Source organism: Falco biarmicus, chromosome 3 (assembly GCF_023638135.1).
Source record: "Falco biarmicus isolate bFalBia1 chromosome 3, bFalBia1.pri, whole genome shotgun sequence".
Lineage (NCBI taxonomy): Eukaryota > Metazoa > Chordata > Aves > Falconiformes > Falconidae > Falco > Falco biarmicus.
The window spans coordinates 45,629,246-45,645,868 of record NC_079290.1 but is presented as its reverse complement, the minus strand read 5'-3'; the positions used below and the strand labels follow the sequence as shown (position 1 = coordinate 45,645,868).

Here is a 16,623-nt window from a genome sequence, read left to right as displayed (position 1 = left end):
TGTCCTTGCTAATTGGGGCACTAGCATGCAATGCCAAAGTCTGATATGATATTCTTAAAGCAGGTAGACTGCCGTTTTCAGTGAAGTTCTCAGGTGGTCATTTTGAGTCTGCTTACACTTTGGAGCGTAAGCTAACTTAAAATACATGGATGCAAGAAACAAATGGAAGTCTCAAAGGATGCAAGTTGTTTCATAGCTATCGGTATTTTCTCAGAATCCATACCAACTGCAGAAAACATGAGGTAGAGTTGCTATTATGTGCTATATTCTTGTCAAACCACTGTTTTCAAATAGGAATTATTTATATCTGACCCAGTGCCAGCCTGGCATTTTGCCATGCAGAATAACAGTAGGTGCTGTTTTTAACACTAGTATGTGGTGCACCAGAATCATTGATGGGAACGTGGTGGTCAGATGATATCTTTTCAAGACATCTGAAATGATTAAACTGAGATGAATGGAATATTTGGATTTCTCTGATCAAAGGTTTCTTAGGCAATGTGTTTAATATTAAAATGGACTATGCCGAACTCAGTATGCTTTTTTGCTTTGTACAGTACATGCGGAAGGGAGGGATTGAGTGTTGTTAAATCACACTATGTTTTCCAGGCATTTTACTTTTTTGTGAGGATAGATGCATTCTAGTTTTGCTGGTCTAAAGTAATTTTTATAGATATAATGTAATTCTCGTTAAATTAATTCTGAGAGCCTAGGCGTACTTAGCCAACATCTCCTAGAATTTGTGGAAGTGCCAGTAGTTAAGTGCTGGTTTACATGAAGTTATCATAACACAATTTTTAAGACTTCAAGTTCTGTTTAATGTCCGACTGAAGTAGAAGCAAGCGTGTACTCTCACGGATTCCAGCTGTGTGAATTTCCAGAGGTTTTGACTTGCACCTTTCAGTAGGCACATGACTGAGGTCATTACAATAATTTGTGTGTTATCAGAAATTTTTTTTCTTACATTGAAAACTTCAGTTTCTGAGGAATTTGAATCAATCCGTATTTGGTCAAAAGCCAATTTTTCTCCTCAGCTCTTAACACGTGTTTGAAAAACGAACTCACTTCCTAAGTGCCTTGTGAATCTGCAATGATTAATTCTTCTCATTATTTTGCTGCAAATTCTCATGACCCTCTGTGATGATTCGATCACCCACTTAGAGTTTATGCATATTCATATCTTTCCGCTCCTGCTGCAGTCGTTCAAGTCTCCTTCACTGGCTGTGGTGTGTGCTTGGTGCAGTAATTGAGCTGCAGTAGATTGATTACTCTGGGGAGCTGTAAGGCCTTTAAAGGTGAAAACATATCAGTCCTGTTAATTAGGAAACAAAGCTCTGGTGGCAAGTTCAGCAGTCAAATGCTTCCAGTGTAGAAATGAGGAAAGGTATGATTTGTTCCTCTCCATGAACCCTGTTTACTTTTTTATATTTGAATTAGATCTGTATTTGCCTGTGATAGGCATGTGCAGAAGACAGCATATCTTGTATGATTGCATGGTGTTAGTATTTTAAAACAAAAAGAACTATAAGTTTGATAGCTGCTGTTAATCACGTTTTAAATTGTACATTATTTTAGGCATTACTTGACCTATAAAGTTAAATGAGAGATGAAGAATGGAATCACTGACTATAAACTTTAACCGAAAAACATTTACATAACTTACTTTTTCAGACCTGAATGTCAAAGTCTTTTCTCTGAATTAAAACAACAGATTTTCAGAAATCATAGTGAAACCTGGAGCCTCTTTTCTGCTATTAAGATGTCTATTGCCTATAGTGTGCAAGATTAATTAAAGACAATACATTCTTAAAATTAGGTGAATATTAAATGTTAGCATAAGGTTTCATCCAGCAGACAGTATCCTTACATCATCATTGTAAGTACCCTGTGGTTTTATGTTGCTAAGCACTCTAATCTAGAGTGGCCTATTACGAAGATATTAAGGGTAGGGGAAACCATCTGCCACACAATCTATTCATAAGGGTCAGAAATAAATAATTTAAAAGTAATTTATATATCTTAAAAACCACTTTTACCCTGTAATTACTGGACAGCAGATTGCAGAATACAGATGTTATGAAAATACCACTGTTTTTGTAAACAGTGTGTGATCCATTGCCACTTCAGGGTGGGTTATAGAATGCTGTTGTCTCACCTATTCCTGCTGAGGTCAGGAAGAAAAGTCTCACTGAAACAACTGCACATGAGCTTGGATTCCAGTTAGTGTATCTTACACCAAAGGATATTGCATTCATAGTGTTTGTGGTTTTTTTCCCCTCTGTTTTAGGCATTTATTAACACCGCAAAGGAGATCTACGAGAAAATCCAGGAAGGAGTTTTTGACATTAATAATGAGGTAACTTTCAGTACTCTGAATACTTTTTGTTTGGTTGATTTTTTTAAATGTACAAAATTCACGTTCCCTGGAAGGCTGGACAGTAAAATATTTATCTGTTCCATTTGGATATAGAATTGTCTGCCATTGTTATAAAAATGGATTAAAGTAAGTGACCCTATCCATCCATGAAGCATCACAAAATAATAAAATCCCCAAAAGAGAAGAAAATCCACTTTCATCCATTTCTCCATATGGTGTCATCTGTTTTCAAAGATAATTTTCCACTATGTAAATGGGGGACCATGTTGATATGCCAGATGCACTCCATGAGCTGTCCAGTGTAGGGGAGGGATTGCTTTGAGAGTTACATAAAAGACTTTTGAAATGTTCCTGGTTTAGGTGGCTGGATTCTGCAGGGAATAAAAGATTAGCCATTTTGCCTATGCACATTACTGAAATTACAGATTATCAGGGCTGTCTCTTTGCTTGTTTGGGGTGGGAGTGGGGAGGTGAAGCAGGGAGCACTGCTGTAATGCAAGAGCCTAGAATGGCGTATAATGTCTCTTGAATTTTGAAATTATTATGCTGTTGAAAACCTGAAGCCCTTAGGAGAGAGGCCATAGAAGAAACAGATTCAAATTCAGTGGTAGTAAATAGAAATACTAGGACTGTATAGAAATGTTAGGTTCATATAAGACCTTTGTTAACATTCACAGGAAAAGTCACACAGCAAAGTTTAAATTTGATAATGTGAAGTGGTCAGTCCTCTCTGATGCCCAGAAATTTTTATCCTGCATATTCCTAAATATCGTTGCTGAGGTGCTTAGTGAAACTATATGTGAAAATCTGCACTGCCACATTCTGTTTTGTGAATAGGCGCATTCTCTGTCTAGGATTGTCAGTCTGCTTTTTTTAACTATTATAGTCCTTGCAGAATTGTTGGAAGGGGTAGTGAGGGAGTTGGCAGAACTCAATTAAATAGCTTCACCTCTTTCTGTTTAATGTATTTTAACTTAAGGAACTGTAGACTGTTAAAAATACTGCTTTTATGACTTTTGAGAGGAAATACTGGGAAACTTCAGTCATATGCAAAGTATTTGTATTAAGAAACTTGTCACTAAATAAGACTTGAATAGTTAGTAACCCTTCAAAGACACTGACCTGGAAAATGTGTGCATATATATGGTGTTTTGGTGAAACATTTCTGAAATTCATTTTAGTGATGAAAAATTCAAAACTTTAACGTTTTTCCTAAAGAGATTGCATGCAGTAGTGCAGTATAAATTGGACAGTAATCAGTGTCTGAAAAAGCATGCTCATTGTATCTGTCGAGTTTCATATCGTAGCTGACTGCTTTACTGTGCCTTATGGAGCTTTGATTGCAATATGCTGTCAAGAGCCAACAGTCCGTGCTACTTATTTGGCTTTATGCCAGGTCTGGCTCCTTGATTCCTCAAGAAGTTGCTATCAGCCCAGAGGGGGCAAAACCAATGAGCCATAGGGCATGCTTTTTATTAAAGAGGAGTCAAAGAGCGAAAAGAAACCACATCAGCTGCTGTCAATACTGAGCTAGTGCCAGAAACCCGAAGGCTACCACTGTTGCAGAACAACTGCCAAGCACTATAAATCTGAGATTTACTGTGACGCAAAGTTTCCTTAAGAGCTTAATTTCTGAAGCTACTGTATTACTTTTCTCAAAGTGCTGTATTTTTAGGTAAAATCCACTTGAGGGAGTGAGGGTTAAGATATAAGTGTGATTTTGATGAATGAAAGAGCTACACTGTGTGTGGGTTCTTGGCAAGTAGCCATGTCTTTCGGGATCATAGAAATTATTGATGACACAGAACACTCATATGCCCTTAGCCGCTACAGCTGATTCAACACAGAAAGAAATGCTGTCTAGAGAGGAAAAGTTTTATATTGAACTAATGGAGATTTTGGTGAGAGGGGAGAGGTTATACATTCCTAGCAAACGCAATGTATTTTTAAAGCCTTGTGCCAAGTAGTATTAAAATACAGCCCTTGCTCAGTGTTTTTGTGTCAGTTTAAGCTACAGAGTTTAACACAGAGATAAAATTTAAATGAGAAGGAACGTATCTTCCTTTAAGTTTTATTTAATCACTAAGGACATGCTGCTAAAAAAAACGTATAAACTTTGCCATATCTATTGCATACATTAGGAGAACTTGCTATATAATCTTCTGGAGAAAAAAAAAAGCTTTTCAAGTATTAGTGTTCTGAAATAATTACACTGTGTATTAAACTTCATTTCAGGCAAATGGCATAAAAATTGGCCCTCAACATGCTGCTACTAATGCAACACTTGCAGGCAATCAGGGAGGACAACAAGCTGGAGGAGGCTGCTGTTGAGCCTGTTTTTACTTTCTAGCTGCCTGGATGGGGCCTACTAACTTGTTTGTTCACCCTTCCCTCCCCCCACCCCACCCTCCCCACCCCGCTCGCCACCACTTCAATTCAACTGAGACATGAAACTTGTAAGTTGGTTTCCTGTTGCAGAAGACTTTATCCTTCAAATTCTTGTATAACTTTGAATAAATGGTTAATGTTCACTTAAAGACAGATTTTGGAGATTGTATTCATATCTATTTACATTTGATTTCTAGGTCAATTGATGTGACTATTTTTGTTAAATGTTGTCTTGTGCCCTTGACTACGAACTGAATTGTATTAAACACTACAAAGTCATCTGAGTATTTTAATCAGTTTGTGTAGTTAGGTTTCCCAGCTCCTGTGGTTACCTAATGTTTAATATTGTAGAGCTGTCCTCAAGTTTTGTCAATTTTCAAGGCTATAAAGAGAAGCGGAAGGACTCTTTTAAATTCTGTATTTATCACTTTCTGTATATATAGTTTAATAACCTGCTTGGGTGTACTTGCCAAGCTAGAATTCTTTAATGCATTTGCATAAATTCTATACTACTAAGAGCTTGAAAACTACAGAAGCATTAATAGAAATTGCTTGGACGCTAAATTTTAAGCCTTTTTGACATTGTTAGCATGTTCATCCTCCCCTGTCATTATCCTGAAGTCCAAGAGAAATGCTTAATGTGTATTACTAGAGGCTACATACGTGCTATCTATTTTAATGCCAAATGTTTGCTGTTTGTCCACAATTTCCACAGCACCTCTTCAGAAATGGATTAGCTGTTTGCCTTAACGAACACTGTAGGTAAAAGCAGAGTATGAATGAAAAGTAGAGGAGGACTTGATAAATTTAAAATGGCACATTATAAAACCATTAATCTTTTCTTAATGTTTTTTTTTTTCTTATTTACCACTTGATTTCTAGGTATATTTTTCATGCAAGGACAGTTTTTCAACCTAAATGTACAGTGGTTGTGTAAAGTTTTCTTTTAGTGACAACTTGTAATCCTAAATATATGGTAAGCATCTTGTCTATTGTGAAGAGGGTGTGAAAATAAAATCTGCCAGTTTGGAAATCTTGATGAAAATCAAAACTAGAAATGCTTTGGTACTTATTATGGTGGTGGTTGGCGGGGGTGGTGAGGGGGTGGTGTTTTGCCTGAAATGAAATGTTTGCAACACTGCAAAACAAAATCCTGTGTTTAAGTGTTTATTTGTCAAAGTACAGAATATTCATGTGACTTTTCCTACAAATGAGGAAACAACTGAGTTTCCATCTTGTCCTATTTAAATAAATTGCAGATAAAAGGGTGTCACTAATGCTAGGTCATGCTTCATGTATCCAAAAAAAAGGGGGGGGGGGGGGTTGCCAGGAAATGACTGCAAACCGGTTGTCTTACTGGACCAATACTGACTGCAACACAACAGTGGGGGACGTGGATCCTCGTGTCATCCATTTTTATCGTCAGAACTTTAACATGAACAGTGAATAAACTTCAGCCTGACAGGTGTAACATAGCAGTGGTTCTCGGATTAAATAAAGTTTCAAAAAACATGTGGAACCTTTTGTTTGTATCTGGGGGAAGGGACAACCAGTATGGATTTATATTAGTTGCTGACTTCACCTATTTCTTACACATTTAGGAGCATTAGAAGCAATTCAGTGTAATTGTTTTCAACTATTTAAGTTGAGAGGTTACTCCATTTACATGCTTTCAACTGTTAACTGTTTATTACAAGTTTAGAAGTTATATTTTACCTTTATATATTTTTATATATGAACTTTATATAATTTGTAAGTTTGCATTTATAACACACACTGCTTCAGCTGAAGTTTGAAAGTTGTGTTGCATGACGGTAAAACCATAGGACTGAACTGCATTGATGCTGAGGGGAAAACTGGCTTGTAGTAACTAGATGCTCACAAGAAGGAATGAACAGACGAGTACTTGCTTGAATTAACTGCTTGAAGATTTTTTGCTACTGAACACATTGCAGAAGTCAGTTGCTTGAGATGGGATGGGAGAAAAGCATGCTCTTCTGTAGCAGCCTCAGCTCTGTCACAAATGGGAGTAAATTTCTCTTGGCCATAAAAATTGCCCCTGTTAAGGGAGCAGAGAAGGGGAATTTGTACCCTGTCCTGAGAAGAACAAAAAGGCATGGTGTTTTAAGTGGTGATGATTTACAAAGCTAAAGCTTCTGACAGCCACTCACTTTCTGCAAGTATGGAAGACGTATGGAATTGACAAGGAATCTAGGGGCTGTTATAGCAAAAGCCACCAGTGCTTTTTTGGGGGGGGCGGGGGGGAGTGAGTGGCAGGGGGAATGTGCTGTGACTTACTGTAGTCACATGTACGTATCTGGCTTTTTGCTCCTGCTGGTTTGGCCTGGCTTACATGCCAGTCTTATACTGTACATTATGTTCAGAATCTGGTACTTTCAACGAGAAGCTGGAACAAAACTGAAGTTTCTTCACATTCTGGCTGGCTTTTTGTCATAAGCTTTGTGCATACATAATCCTTTTGTTGCCAATTAGAAATAAGTGGCGTTTTGTTGTTTTGTTTGGTTTTTGGGGGTTGTGTGGGTTTTTTTGGGGGGGGAGGGGGTGAGAAGTCCCTGATGCTATTTTATCCTACTAGAATTTGAAAATTATATAGTACAGAACCTAACAGGAGGGCTTACTTCTAGAGCATGTGCTTTACAAGGTTATTCTTTCACAGGTTTCAGTTTTACTTGTGAGTGACTAATAACTTGCCAAGCTTTTGTGTTGAATTCCCATTGCTTTTATTGGTTGCATTTTGCATTTTTGTAACCAAAGAAAACACTTAATTGTCTTTTACAGCTGTTACATGTAATGTAAAACTACTGATACAGAAAAATGAGACCAAGGTGCAGTTTCCCCTGTACTCCTGGTTTAGCATAGGGTATAAACCATAGTTAACTTACAGAAGAGTAAATTTGGAGTGACAAATCCTCTAAGCATGACTTAAGACTTGTCTCTCTTATTTATACTTAAAATGAGAAGCTCCAGGAATTTTGGCAGTCATTTAAGAAAGATTAACACTTCCCCCTCAGTCTTATACCTGTGTGTTTCTGTTGACTTTAATCATTCAGATTTATTCTTGTCCAAGATCAGACTCAGCAGTGACTTACGGTAGATGACTGCCAAAACTTACTGATAAGCTAAAATAACGAGACTGTCTGAAGTCCCTAGCAGGCAGCGAGTGCTCCATTCCCTGCTCCAGAGATGTCTCCTTTCCGCCGTTACACTTTCTGTGACACAGTTCATTGTGGTGTTGGCTAGTTGAAGAGCCTTCAACTGCAATATTTATATATTGGTTAGAAGGACACAGATTAGTTTTGGGCTCAATGACATGCATTTAAGTTAGGAAAGCTATTACTGCCGTAGGAGTTACCTGTGACTGTTAAGAGCATTAAATCTGTTCTTGGGAAGAAAGGAGAACCTCTTATCAGGCTCTAAGTTATAGTTAAACTGAATCTGAATGAAAAAATGTGCATTAAAACAACTTGGAAATATCAGAAGGCAATTCTGGGCATTTAAGGATTTGGATTTTTTTAAAGTAGTCGTTCTGAGTGAGGGCACCCCAATGTGCCTGAATTTTTCTCCAAGTTGTTGGCAGTAGGGTATTGCTTTTGTAAATACTGATGCCTGAGATAGCAACTGCTCTTGGACTTTCTTTTGACATTACTGATTGTCTTACATTTTCCTTGGGTTGGTTTGGTTGGGTTTGCTTTGGTTCCCCACCCCCCCCCCACCCCCCCTCCTAAATCATGTTTCTCTTGTGTTTTACCTCCCTTTTGTCTTGTCTGTTCTGGTATTCTTTCATTCAAACTGAATCCAGTGAGCAAAGCGCTGCTCTCAGTCTTTGCTGCTCCGCATCTGTTATACCTCCACTTAAGGCAATTTGCCCAATATGGGGCATTTGCTTTGGGGATGGAAGAGTGGAGCAGAGGTAAAGAGGAATATATGATCTTGCTGCACAATATAACATCATGAGGGAAGTATTGCGCGGGTTCTGTTACTTGTTATACATACTGTGTGTACTGTTTTTGCATGTGTGGAGGGGTATAATTTACCTATTGCTCTTCCACTGTTGTGTAGGAGGAGACAGGGGAGAAAGGAAGACTAACAGGTTTTAGTTGGATATCTTAATAAATTTGTTTACTGATACGATATTTATGATTTGTCTATATTTAATGTTCCTCCCCCAGAATCACTGGGCTTTCTTCTGCCATATTATGGCAATGTAACTTTAACAGTATGCAGTGGTGATTTATTTTAATACGGTACTGAAATCTCCGTTTGTAAATAATCCAGGCTGCTGCTGTGTAAGTAGCTGATGAAATGTCTTTACTGGGTCTGCTGCGTATGAAAGAAACCACAACATTAGGCAATAAAAACTACTAACAGAATGTTACGAAACCGAGACCATGACAAAAAAGCAGCATGTTGTGGATCTATCATTTTTATTCTTGGGACAGATTTTATTATTTTTGGAACTATTACAAGACTTATGTTAAATATTGTGGATGATAAGAGGAAACAGACTCTTGGCGAACATGGAAAACCAATTACAGCATATTACCCTATTCCCCTTCCAATAAAGGAGGGGCGAAGCTGAAAGTTTATTCTTCGCTTAGCAGCTGAAGCAGGGCTCGGGGGGGGGGGGGGGGGGGGGGGGAGTGTTCCTGCTTCAGGATTGGCTTGAGGAAAGAGACTGTTGCTGTAGCAATCTTACCGCAGGCAATCCAAGCTGGCCAAGGCAAAACAAGCGTGCTCCACAATCAGTTTTGCCCCCCTCTAAAAAAAGTACACTGTTGTCACAGGAGTTCCGATTAATCACTATTCTGTACTATCAGGTAACACTGTTCACTTAAAAATAAATTTTAAAAAATTCTGTTTGGTTGCAACCTTCGGTACTGCAAATATGCCTGTCATGGTGACAAGTATTTCTGAAAACGTGTTTTGACAAATACACTGGAACATGTATCTGATGCTCAGACACAGGATTTAACTGCCGCATCCCATGGCTCTGTGTGACATGGAGGTGAAACAAGGTGGAGCAAAAATCTACTTGGAAGCTTATTTAGAGTCCAGACTACTACAATGTGTGTACGTACATTTGAAGTCCTGTCCCAAATTACAGTTCTTGTAAAATTGACTGTGGCAACATAAGTGTAGGTGAATCAGTGCATCAGTATGTTTTAGGGTGGGTTGTGGGTTTTTTGGTTTTTTTTTTCCTCCCCACAGCATAGTTACGATTTTTAGAATTCCTTCTTTAAAGAGTCAGAGATACAAATGTTTATATTAGCCAGAATCTTGTTGATGGTTGGGACTGTGGTACGTTGGGTGTAAATCATAGCAGGATCTAATTAACCTTGCTTAAGTGAAGTCCAGTATCACCTATCCAGCTAACTGGAAACTGATTGTTTACTTTTCTTGGACTTAGACATAAAATACTGGCAGGCAAGAAGATCCTTAGGTGAGAGAACAGCTCAAAATTGACCAAGGTACAATTTTAAGAATTGTCAGTTTAACATTGTCCAAATTAAAACAGTTAAGTAAGCAGTACATTTTTTGGTGAAGGAAATGTCTGAAATAATGTCACTTACAAGACAGTTAAATAACAAGGGTCCTCAGGAAGACAAAACCCATGGGGTTGCTTGCAGTCTTCCATGAAGATGATGCAGGGAGCGGCTGTTGGTGGCAGCTGAACAGTGCCACCTGCGCCTGGGAAGGTGTTTCTGCTCAGGAACCTCAGCCGCGGGCTGGCAGTCGTGACAACTTCTACATTTGGCCATCCTATTGCCAGGCGTACATTGGTAATGCAAAGAGCAGAGCTGAGGCGGTGTCCAGAATTTGAGGACATGTACAGGTGGGTTTTTAGGAGTCCAAAACACATGTACAGTGTCTCCCATCGCTACTGCCACAAAGCAGAAATGAAGTTTCTCACATACAGCATGTGTAGTACTGTAATCCTGTCTGGGGTGTCTTTCTATAAAGCCATGTAACTTCAGAGAAATGGGCACCTTACCACTGATGAACGTCTGATGTATGTTATGTCATAGCACTGGCCTGCGGGACTGACCACCATGCATGATAAATTAATACTCTGGCATTTTCTCTGGTTTCCTATCCAAGTCTAAATCTATTTCTTTTCCAGTTTTCAGCACTCCATGTCTTGTTTCTTGTGTGTTTTCTCCCATCTTCTGCATCTTACTTCTTTTCCTTTTTGTTACTTCTCCCACCTTTTCCTTTCCTACTTGGTGTCCGGTGGTGGCTGTCTAGGGGGAGCGATTCAGGAAGAGGAGCAGCGTATTTACAGTTCCCTATTCTTCTGGAAGGCTATCATTAACTATTCTTCGTAAAAAAATAACGTCTACTTTGGATGAAGCGATGTGGGGGTAGGGACCCTGGGCATGGAGCACACAGCGGTGTGTGGGGTCGGCAGGGTGGACTGGTGTTAGGCCTGCACGGGGGGCACTGGATCCACTCCCCTGGGTCATCCATGGGCAGCGGGCAGCTTCAGTTCCATCATGGCAGAAAAATGCATTTGCCTATTAGCAATTCTGTTGGCTAAGCAGCATCCACGTGGTGGTTTTTTATTTGTCTTGGTCCTTTACTTTGAAGGCATACATCATTTCATTCCATCCTGCTGGCTTTCCAGTTTAATTGCTATGCATGGTGAAAAGCGGTTTTCCTTCCACGTCAAATGAACTTGTGTAACTCAACAACCTTGGAATCACTGTTGCTCAGCAAATGTAAAGAAGATCCATTCAGGATTGTGGTAGAGAAAAGCTGCCTCTGAAAGTCTGTGAGCCAAGGAATAAGCCTGCTTGCTGCAGGAAGGAGATGCCACGCTGTGCGGGAGCCAGTCTGTCCCAGCCCCGTCCTGCTCCGCAAGGGCCGAGGCGTCCCCGAGGGGCACAGAGCAGCGACGCGACGCCCCCTGCCCGGCCTTGTCAGCCGCCTCTGCTGCCTGCTCCAGACTCCACCGTTGCTTGGGAAGTGCTGGCGGTCCCATGAGGTAATTCTTGCTCCCAGCGCTGTGGCCTGTCGGGACGGCCGTGTGCCCCCGCCGTAAGCCGGGGCAGAAAATGACAAAGCCAGCCGCGCGGGCCGGGCGCCGGCGGGGCCGCTGGGCTCCGCTTGCTGCGCCCCTGCCGCCGTGACCGCGGGCGGAGCCGTCGTCCTCCCACCGGCCAAGCGGCCTGACCAGCCGCCCGGGGCACCGGGCCTGGCCGCTCCCAAGCCGCGGCCGCTTGCGCGCAGGTGCGCGGCACCAGCCTGCCCCGTGGCACCGGGACCCCCGCTGCGCGCCCGCGTTGCTGTGGTTTGGCGGGGGCTGACGGGGAGCGGGCTCGCACTAACGCACCACAAACACCTCTTAAACCGAGGTCCACGCGTCTACAGGGGGCTGAGGTTACACGGGTGCAGCTCTGCCAGCTCGGAGAGGCAGCGGCGGACCCCGCGCCGGCCCGTCCCGCCGGCCGGGGCCGTGACCGACGGCGCCCGGGGCCGCCCCCGCCGCGGGGCCGCGGTGCTGCTCCCGCACGGACGCGCCGGCCGGGCCGCGGCGCGCAGGGAGCGCGGGGGCGGGGCCCCCGTTGGCCGGCGCCGCGCCCAATCAGCGCGGCCGGGCCGGCGCCGTCAGGGGAAGGAAAGCCCGGCCGGCGTGACGTCGCGCAGGGGGAGCGGCGGCCGCGGTTGCGCCTGTCGCCGCGGGAGGGGGCGGGGCGGGGGTTCCCCGGGGGGCGGGGGGAGGGGCGGCCAGGGCCGTACCGGTGGCTCCCGCGCAGCCCGGGAAGGGGCGGGGGGGGGGGGGGGGGAGGCGGCCCGGCGCGCCGCGCCGCCTGAGCGCGGCCGTCACCACGGCAACCCCCGTCCCGCGGGGGGCGGGGCGCAGGTTGCGGGCGGCGGGGGCGGCGCGGGCAGGGTCCGGCCTGACACCCCCGCTGCCGCTGCGGGAGGCGTCCGGCACCGGCCGCTCGCCCCGCTGCCGCGGCCCCGAGGGGCCTCTCCGGGCAGCGCGGCCGCCTGCGGTCCGGCCCGGCCCGGCCCGCGCTGTCGCGAGGGGGCGAGGCGGGAGCGGAGCCGGGCCGGGCGCTTCGGGGCCCTTCCCCCGCCTCGGCTCGGACCCTGCGGCGCTGCCCCCGCCCTGCGCGGTGCCCCGCCGGGCCGGGCCGTGCCCTGGGGCCGCGGGCAGCTGTAGCGGCGGCACCGGGGCCGAGGGGGGCGGCTGGGGCGCCGGGAGGGAGCGCGGCCGGCCCGCGGAAGCGGAGGGTTCCCCCGCGCCGGCAGGCGGGGCACGGAGCCGGGTCGGCGCTCGGCGTGCGGGTACCCCGTGCCCGGGCGCTGCGGCGGCTGGGGCGGGCTTGTGCCCGGGCCGCTCCCGCAGCGCGCCCCGGAGCTGCCCCCGGGGCCGGGTGCGCCGGGCCCGCAGGCGCCGCGGGCAGGCCCCCCGGCGGGGAGCGCGCTGCCCCGGCCGCCAGCGCCGAGCCGCGCTGCTGGGCAGCTGCGAGGGGATGTGGCAGGCGTGTGAAGTGACTTCAGCAGCGGCACCATTCACCGCAGCCTAGGGCTGGGTCACTGCTCGTGGTCACTGCGAGGGCAGCCCAGCCGGTCCCCCCCGCCCCTGCTGAACCTGCCTGCAGCACGTCCCTGAATCCCTCCTCCGACACAGCTCCAGCCGAAGCGGGGCTGACCTGTGTGTCGCGGTACCTAGCCAGCTCTGTGGCTGGCTATTTACAGTAAAGACATAGTATAGCTATTCTGCTCAGAAAAATAATCTTAAAATGGAGGGGTGTCACTTCTTTCACTGGAATTTATTATTTGCAATGCTGTCTCCAAAATAATTTCGACTTCTTCTGTTAAAAAAGTTACTGCAGTGGAGGAAAAACACTTTCACTTTATTCTTTGTTCCTGGCAAAATGAAGGTAAGAGAGGAGGCAGTGAAGGTAAATATTTTGATTTTGAAGTGGTTACACAGTTGAACTTTCATGCCTGTAAATTTTTTTACATTGGCAACAAATAAACAGTTTTGCTGTCACCTGTTTCATTTGTGAATGCAGCAAGAATCTGTCTGGATTGTATACCCCTGCACATGCCTTCTGTACTGATACTGGCTTTAATTTTAGTGTAAACTAGACTAGCATGATCTAGATGAAAAAAAATGTAGAGAAAATGGAAATTCCCCATAAAGTCAACTTTTTATTAAAGTCTTCTGTTGATGATTCCGTACTAAATGCGATGCTTAGGCAGTAAAGTTTTATCTTACATAGATAACATTTTCTTTTCGCTCTAAATCTTAAAACTCGATGAAGTGCTTAAAAGTTGACAGTGGGCAAAGTTGGTATTTGCCCGGACAACTCCTTCAGTCTTAATTTGCTTTTTGGATGGGTAGAGTAGACCACAGGCATGTCTGGACATTTGGCTCTTCTGAGCAGTTTGTCATTGAGGAGGCAAATAACTAAACTGTAAACTCAAAGCAAAACCATTTCAGTGCTCACAGAGGAACTCCTCTTCTCCTTTTTTGATGCCCTGACATCCCTAGTTTAGGCGGGTTTTAATAAACAGAGAAACATATTGTATGCAGTGCATACTTGTAGGTACACACTAATAGTATGTATACATTGAAACACTATTTAGTAGAAAGACAAGCAGCATCTGAAAAGTGCATAAGCTTAATTGATTCCAGGCACAACTGGCCTGGATTTTGTTTCCTCTTATTCCAACTTTCTGACCTTGTAAAAATTATCTTGATTGTGTTATACTAAAACAAGGCCATGATCTTGCAAAAACTACCATGTGTGCTGGTGCTGAAAAGTACTGAGTCAAGCACTGTGTACAGAACAAATGTCGGCAACATTAGGCCCCAAGTTTGTTCATTTTCCTTTGCTTATATCTAGTCATGGTGAAGCAATAGTCTCACTTCTGCTAAAAGCTGAATCTGGGTTTTCATTTTTAAAGGAGGTGAAAAATGTGTAGTAAAACTTAGGATTTGAGGTGGATGGTAGGTTTTAAGTTCTTACAACAGTTTAAGCTACTGGGATTTTATGGCATTTAGACTAGGGGAGAGAACAGTGAGGGTTTAAAAATATGTATCGCCTGTAATTTTTTCAGTACTCGTGTGTCTGTCTGTCTGTGTGTGTGTGGTGGTAACTTTTGTTTTTCAGAAGATTATTTCTAGGAATTGGTAGGAAAGTTTAAGGACTTACTGGCTTTGATTATAACCCTTACGATACTATTATACCTTTGTATAAACATGTAAAAAAGACCAAGGACAGCACAAAGTGTTAGATGTGCTGCTGTCTTTGGCACTGGAGAACTTCTGAGTATAATTATATTTTCTGCTTGACAAAAATCCAAGGCCCAGGTACAGTGATCCTTTTATTGCAATAACTGCTGCTGCTCTGTTTAGGAATCTGCAACTTGCTAGCCTTAAATCTCTGTGAAGAGTTGTGACAGAAAAAAGTCTTTCCAGCGTGCTGAACTGAACAGATGATCCCTCTCTGTATTTCTCTGAAGGCTGTCCTTTTGTTTTTTCCAGGATCAAGAATAAACTATGTATTTGTGCCTTTGTCAGCAAGGCTCCCATGGGGCAATCCTTATAAGCACTGGGATTGCCTGTTTGGTAGCAAAGAGGCTTATAAAAAGCAACTCCAGGTGGAAGTCGGCCTTTTCCTGCTCCTCCCTCCGTCCTGCTGCAATTCCCTTTCATCCAGGCCCTGAGAACCGCCTGCCTTTCAGACTATGCTGCAAATGTAAGAGAGTTGTGGTCACTTGACAAAGGTACTAGAACATCTACCTTTATTTATGTTCGTTGGTTGATGTTCTGGGGAGTTTCCTTGTGTACACTGTAGCACATCAACTTACCATAGTCATACAACAGCAAATGTAGCTTAAAAAATCAGGACTACCTCTAAAGAAAACCAGCAGCTTTCATGCATTATTAAACTTGGTTTCTAAGAAGTTGGCATTGATATGGCTGCCATCGTGTCTGGGCTTTTTAGCCCCCTCATCAACGCTTCTTACTTCCCTACAGAATGCCAGGTGAACATGGTACGTGTTATATTATTTATTAAATAAAAAAACTGACAGCGTGTGCAGTGCTCTGACTCAAAAGTCATGTTGGTGACCTACTATGCCAAAGCTGAAACAATGAATATTAGTGCTAACGCTGTATCTGTTGTCTTTATCTTCTAGCAACTGTTTTACAACTTTTCTGTTAAGCTGGAGACAAGCTTCAGGTAAGAACCCTGCCGCCTTAGAGACGTGATATAATCTGTGCTCGCAGTGCAAAAAATACAGCATGTTCTGGCTTGCTTTTTTTAAGAGAGAAAACAATTGGTCCATTGCTTACAAGTTGTGCCGTTCCGCGCAGCGCTACCTAAGTGTGGAGCCTACGAAGTGTGACCTGTGGAGTTACATCCCCTCCCTCCTCTGCAACCGCAGGATAAGACACGAGCTCTTTCTGCCTTAACTGAAATAAGCAAGTTCTATTCATCTGCCAAGAACCTACAAGTAAACATAACGATTGTGTAAGTTGTTTGCAATACCCAAAGTACAAACAAACTTGTGTATAGGAAAGGTGAGTTTCTGGCAGGTTTCCAGGGGAGTTCCCTCGGTGCTGCAGAGCTGAGGCATTCCTCCTTCCGGATAAGACAAATCTTAGGTATTTGTGCAAGACAGAAACAGAAAAGGTGCAAAATGGAGGGATACAGAATGAGGTGTCTGCTGGCGGTGGTGATGCTCTTAACACTGACCTGTGGCTCAAGATTTAGTTCTTCACGATTGGCATTCAGTGGTTTTCAACACCTCTGCTTTCAAAGCATGTCAGCACAAATGACAGCTATGCAGCATCTCGTGGAATCAGATCT

At 43.8% G+C, this 16,623-nt stretch overlaps 1 protein-coding gene across 1 annotated transcript in view; it reads left to right on the top strand.

The window, feature by feature from the left end:
- The window catches only part of RAB2A (RAB2A, member RAS oncogene family), a 44,066-nt gene extending 37,789 nt beyond the window's left edge, over positions 1-6,277 (top strand). The window contains exons 8-9 of the mRNA XM_056331319.1: positions 2,288-2,356; positions 4,613-6,277. Of these exons, the coding sequence (XP_056187294.1) occupies positions 2,288-2,356; positions 4,613-4,708 (165 nt within the window). The 3' untranslated portion in view covers positions 4,709-6,277. The remainder of the gene's footprint in view (positions 1-2,287; positions 2,357-4,612) is intronic.
- The last annotated feature ends 10,346 nt before the right edge of the window (positions 6,278-16,623 follow it).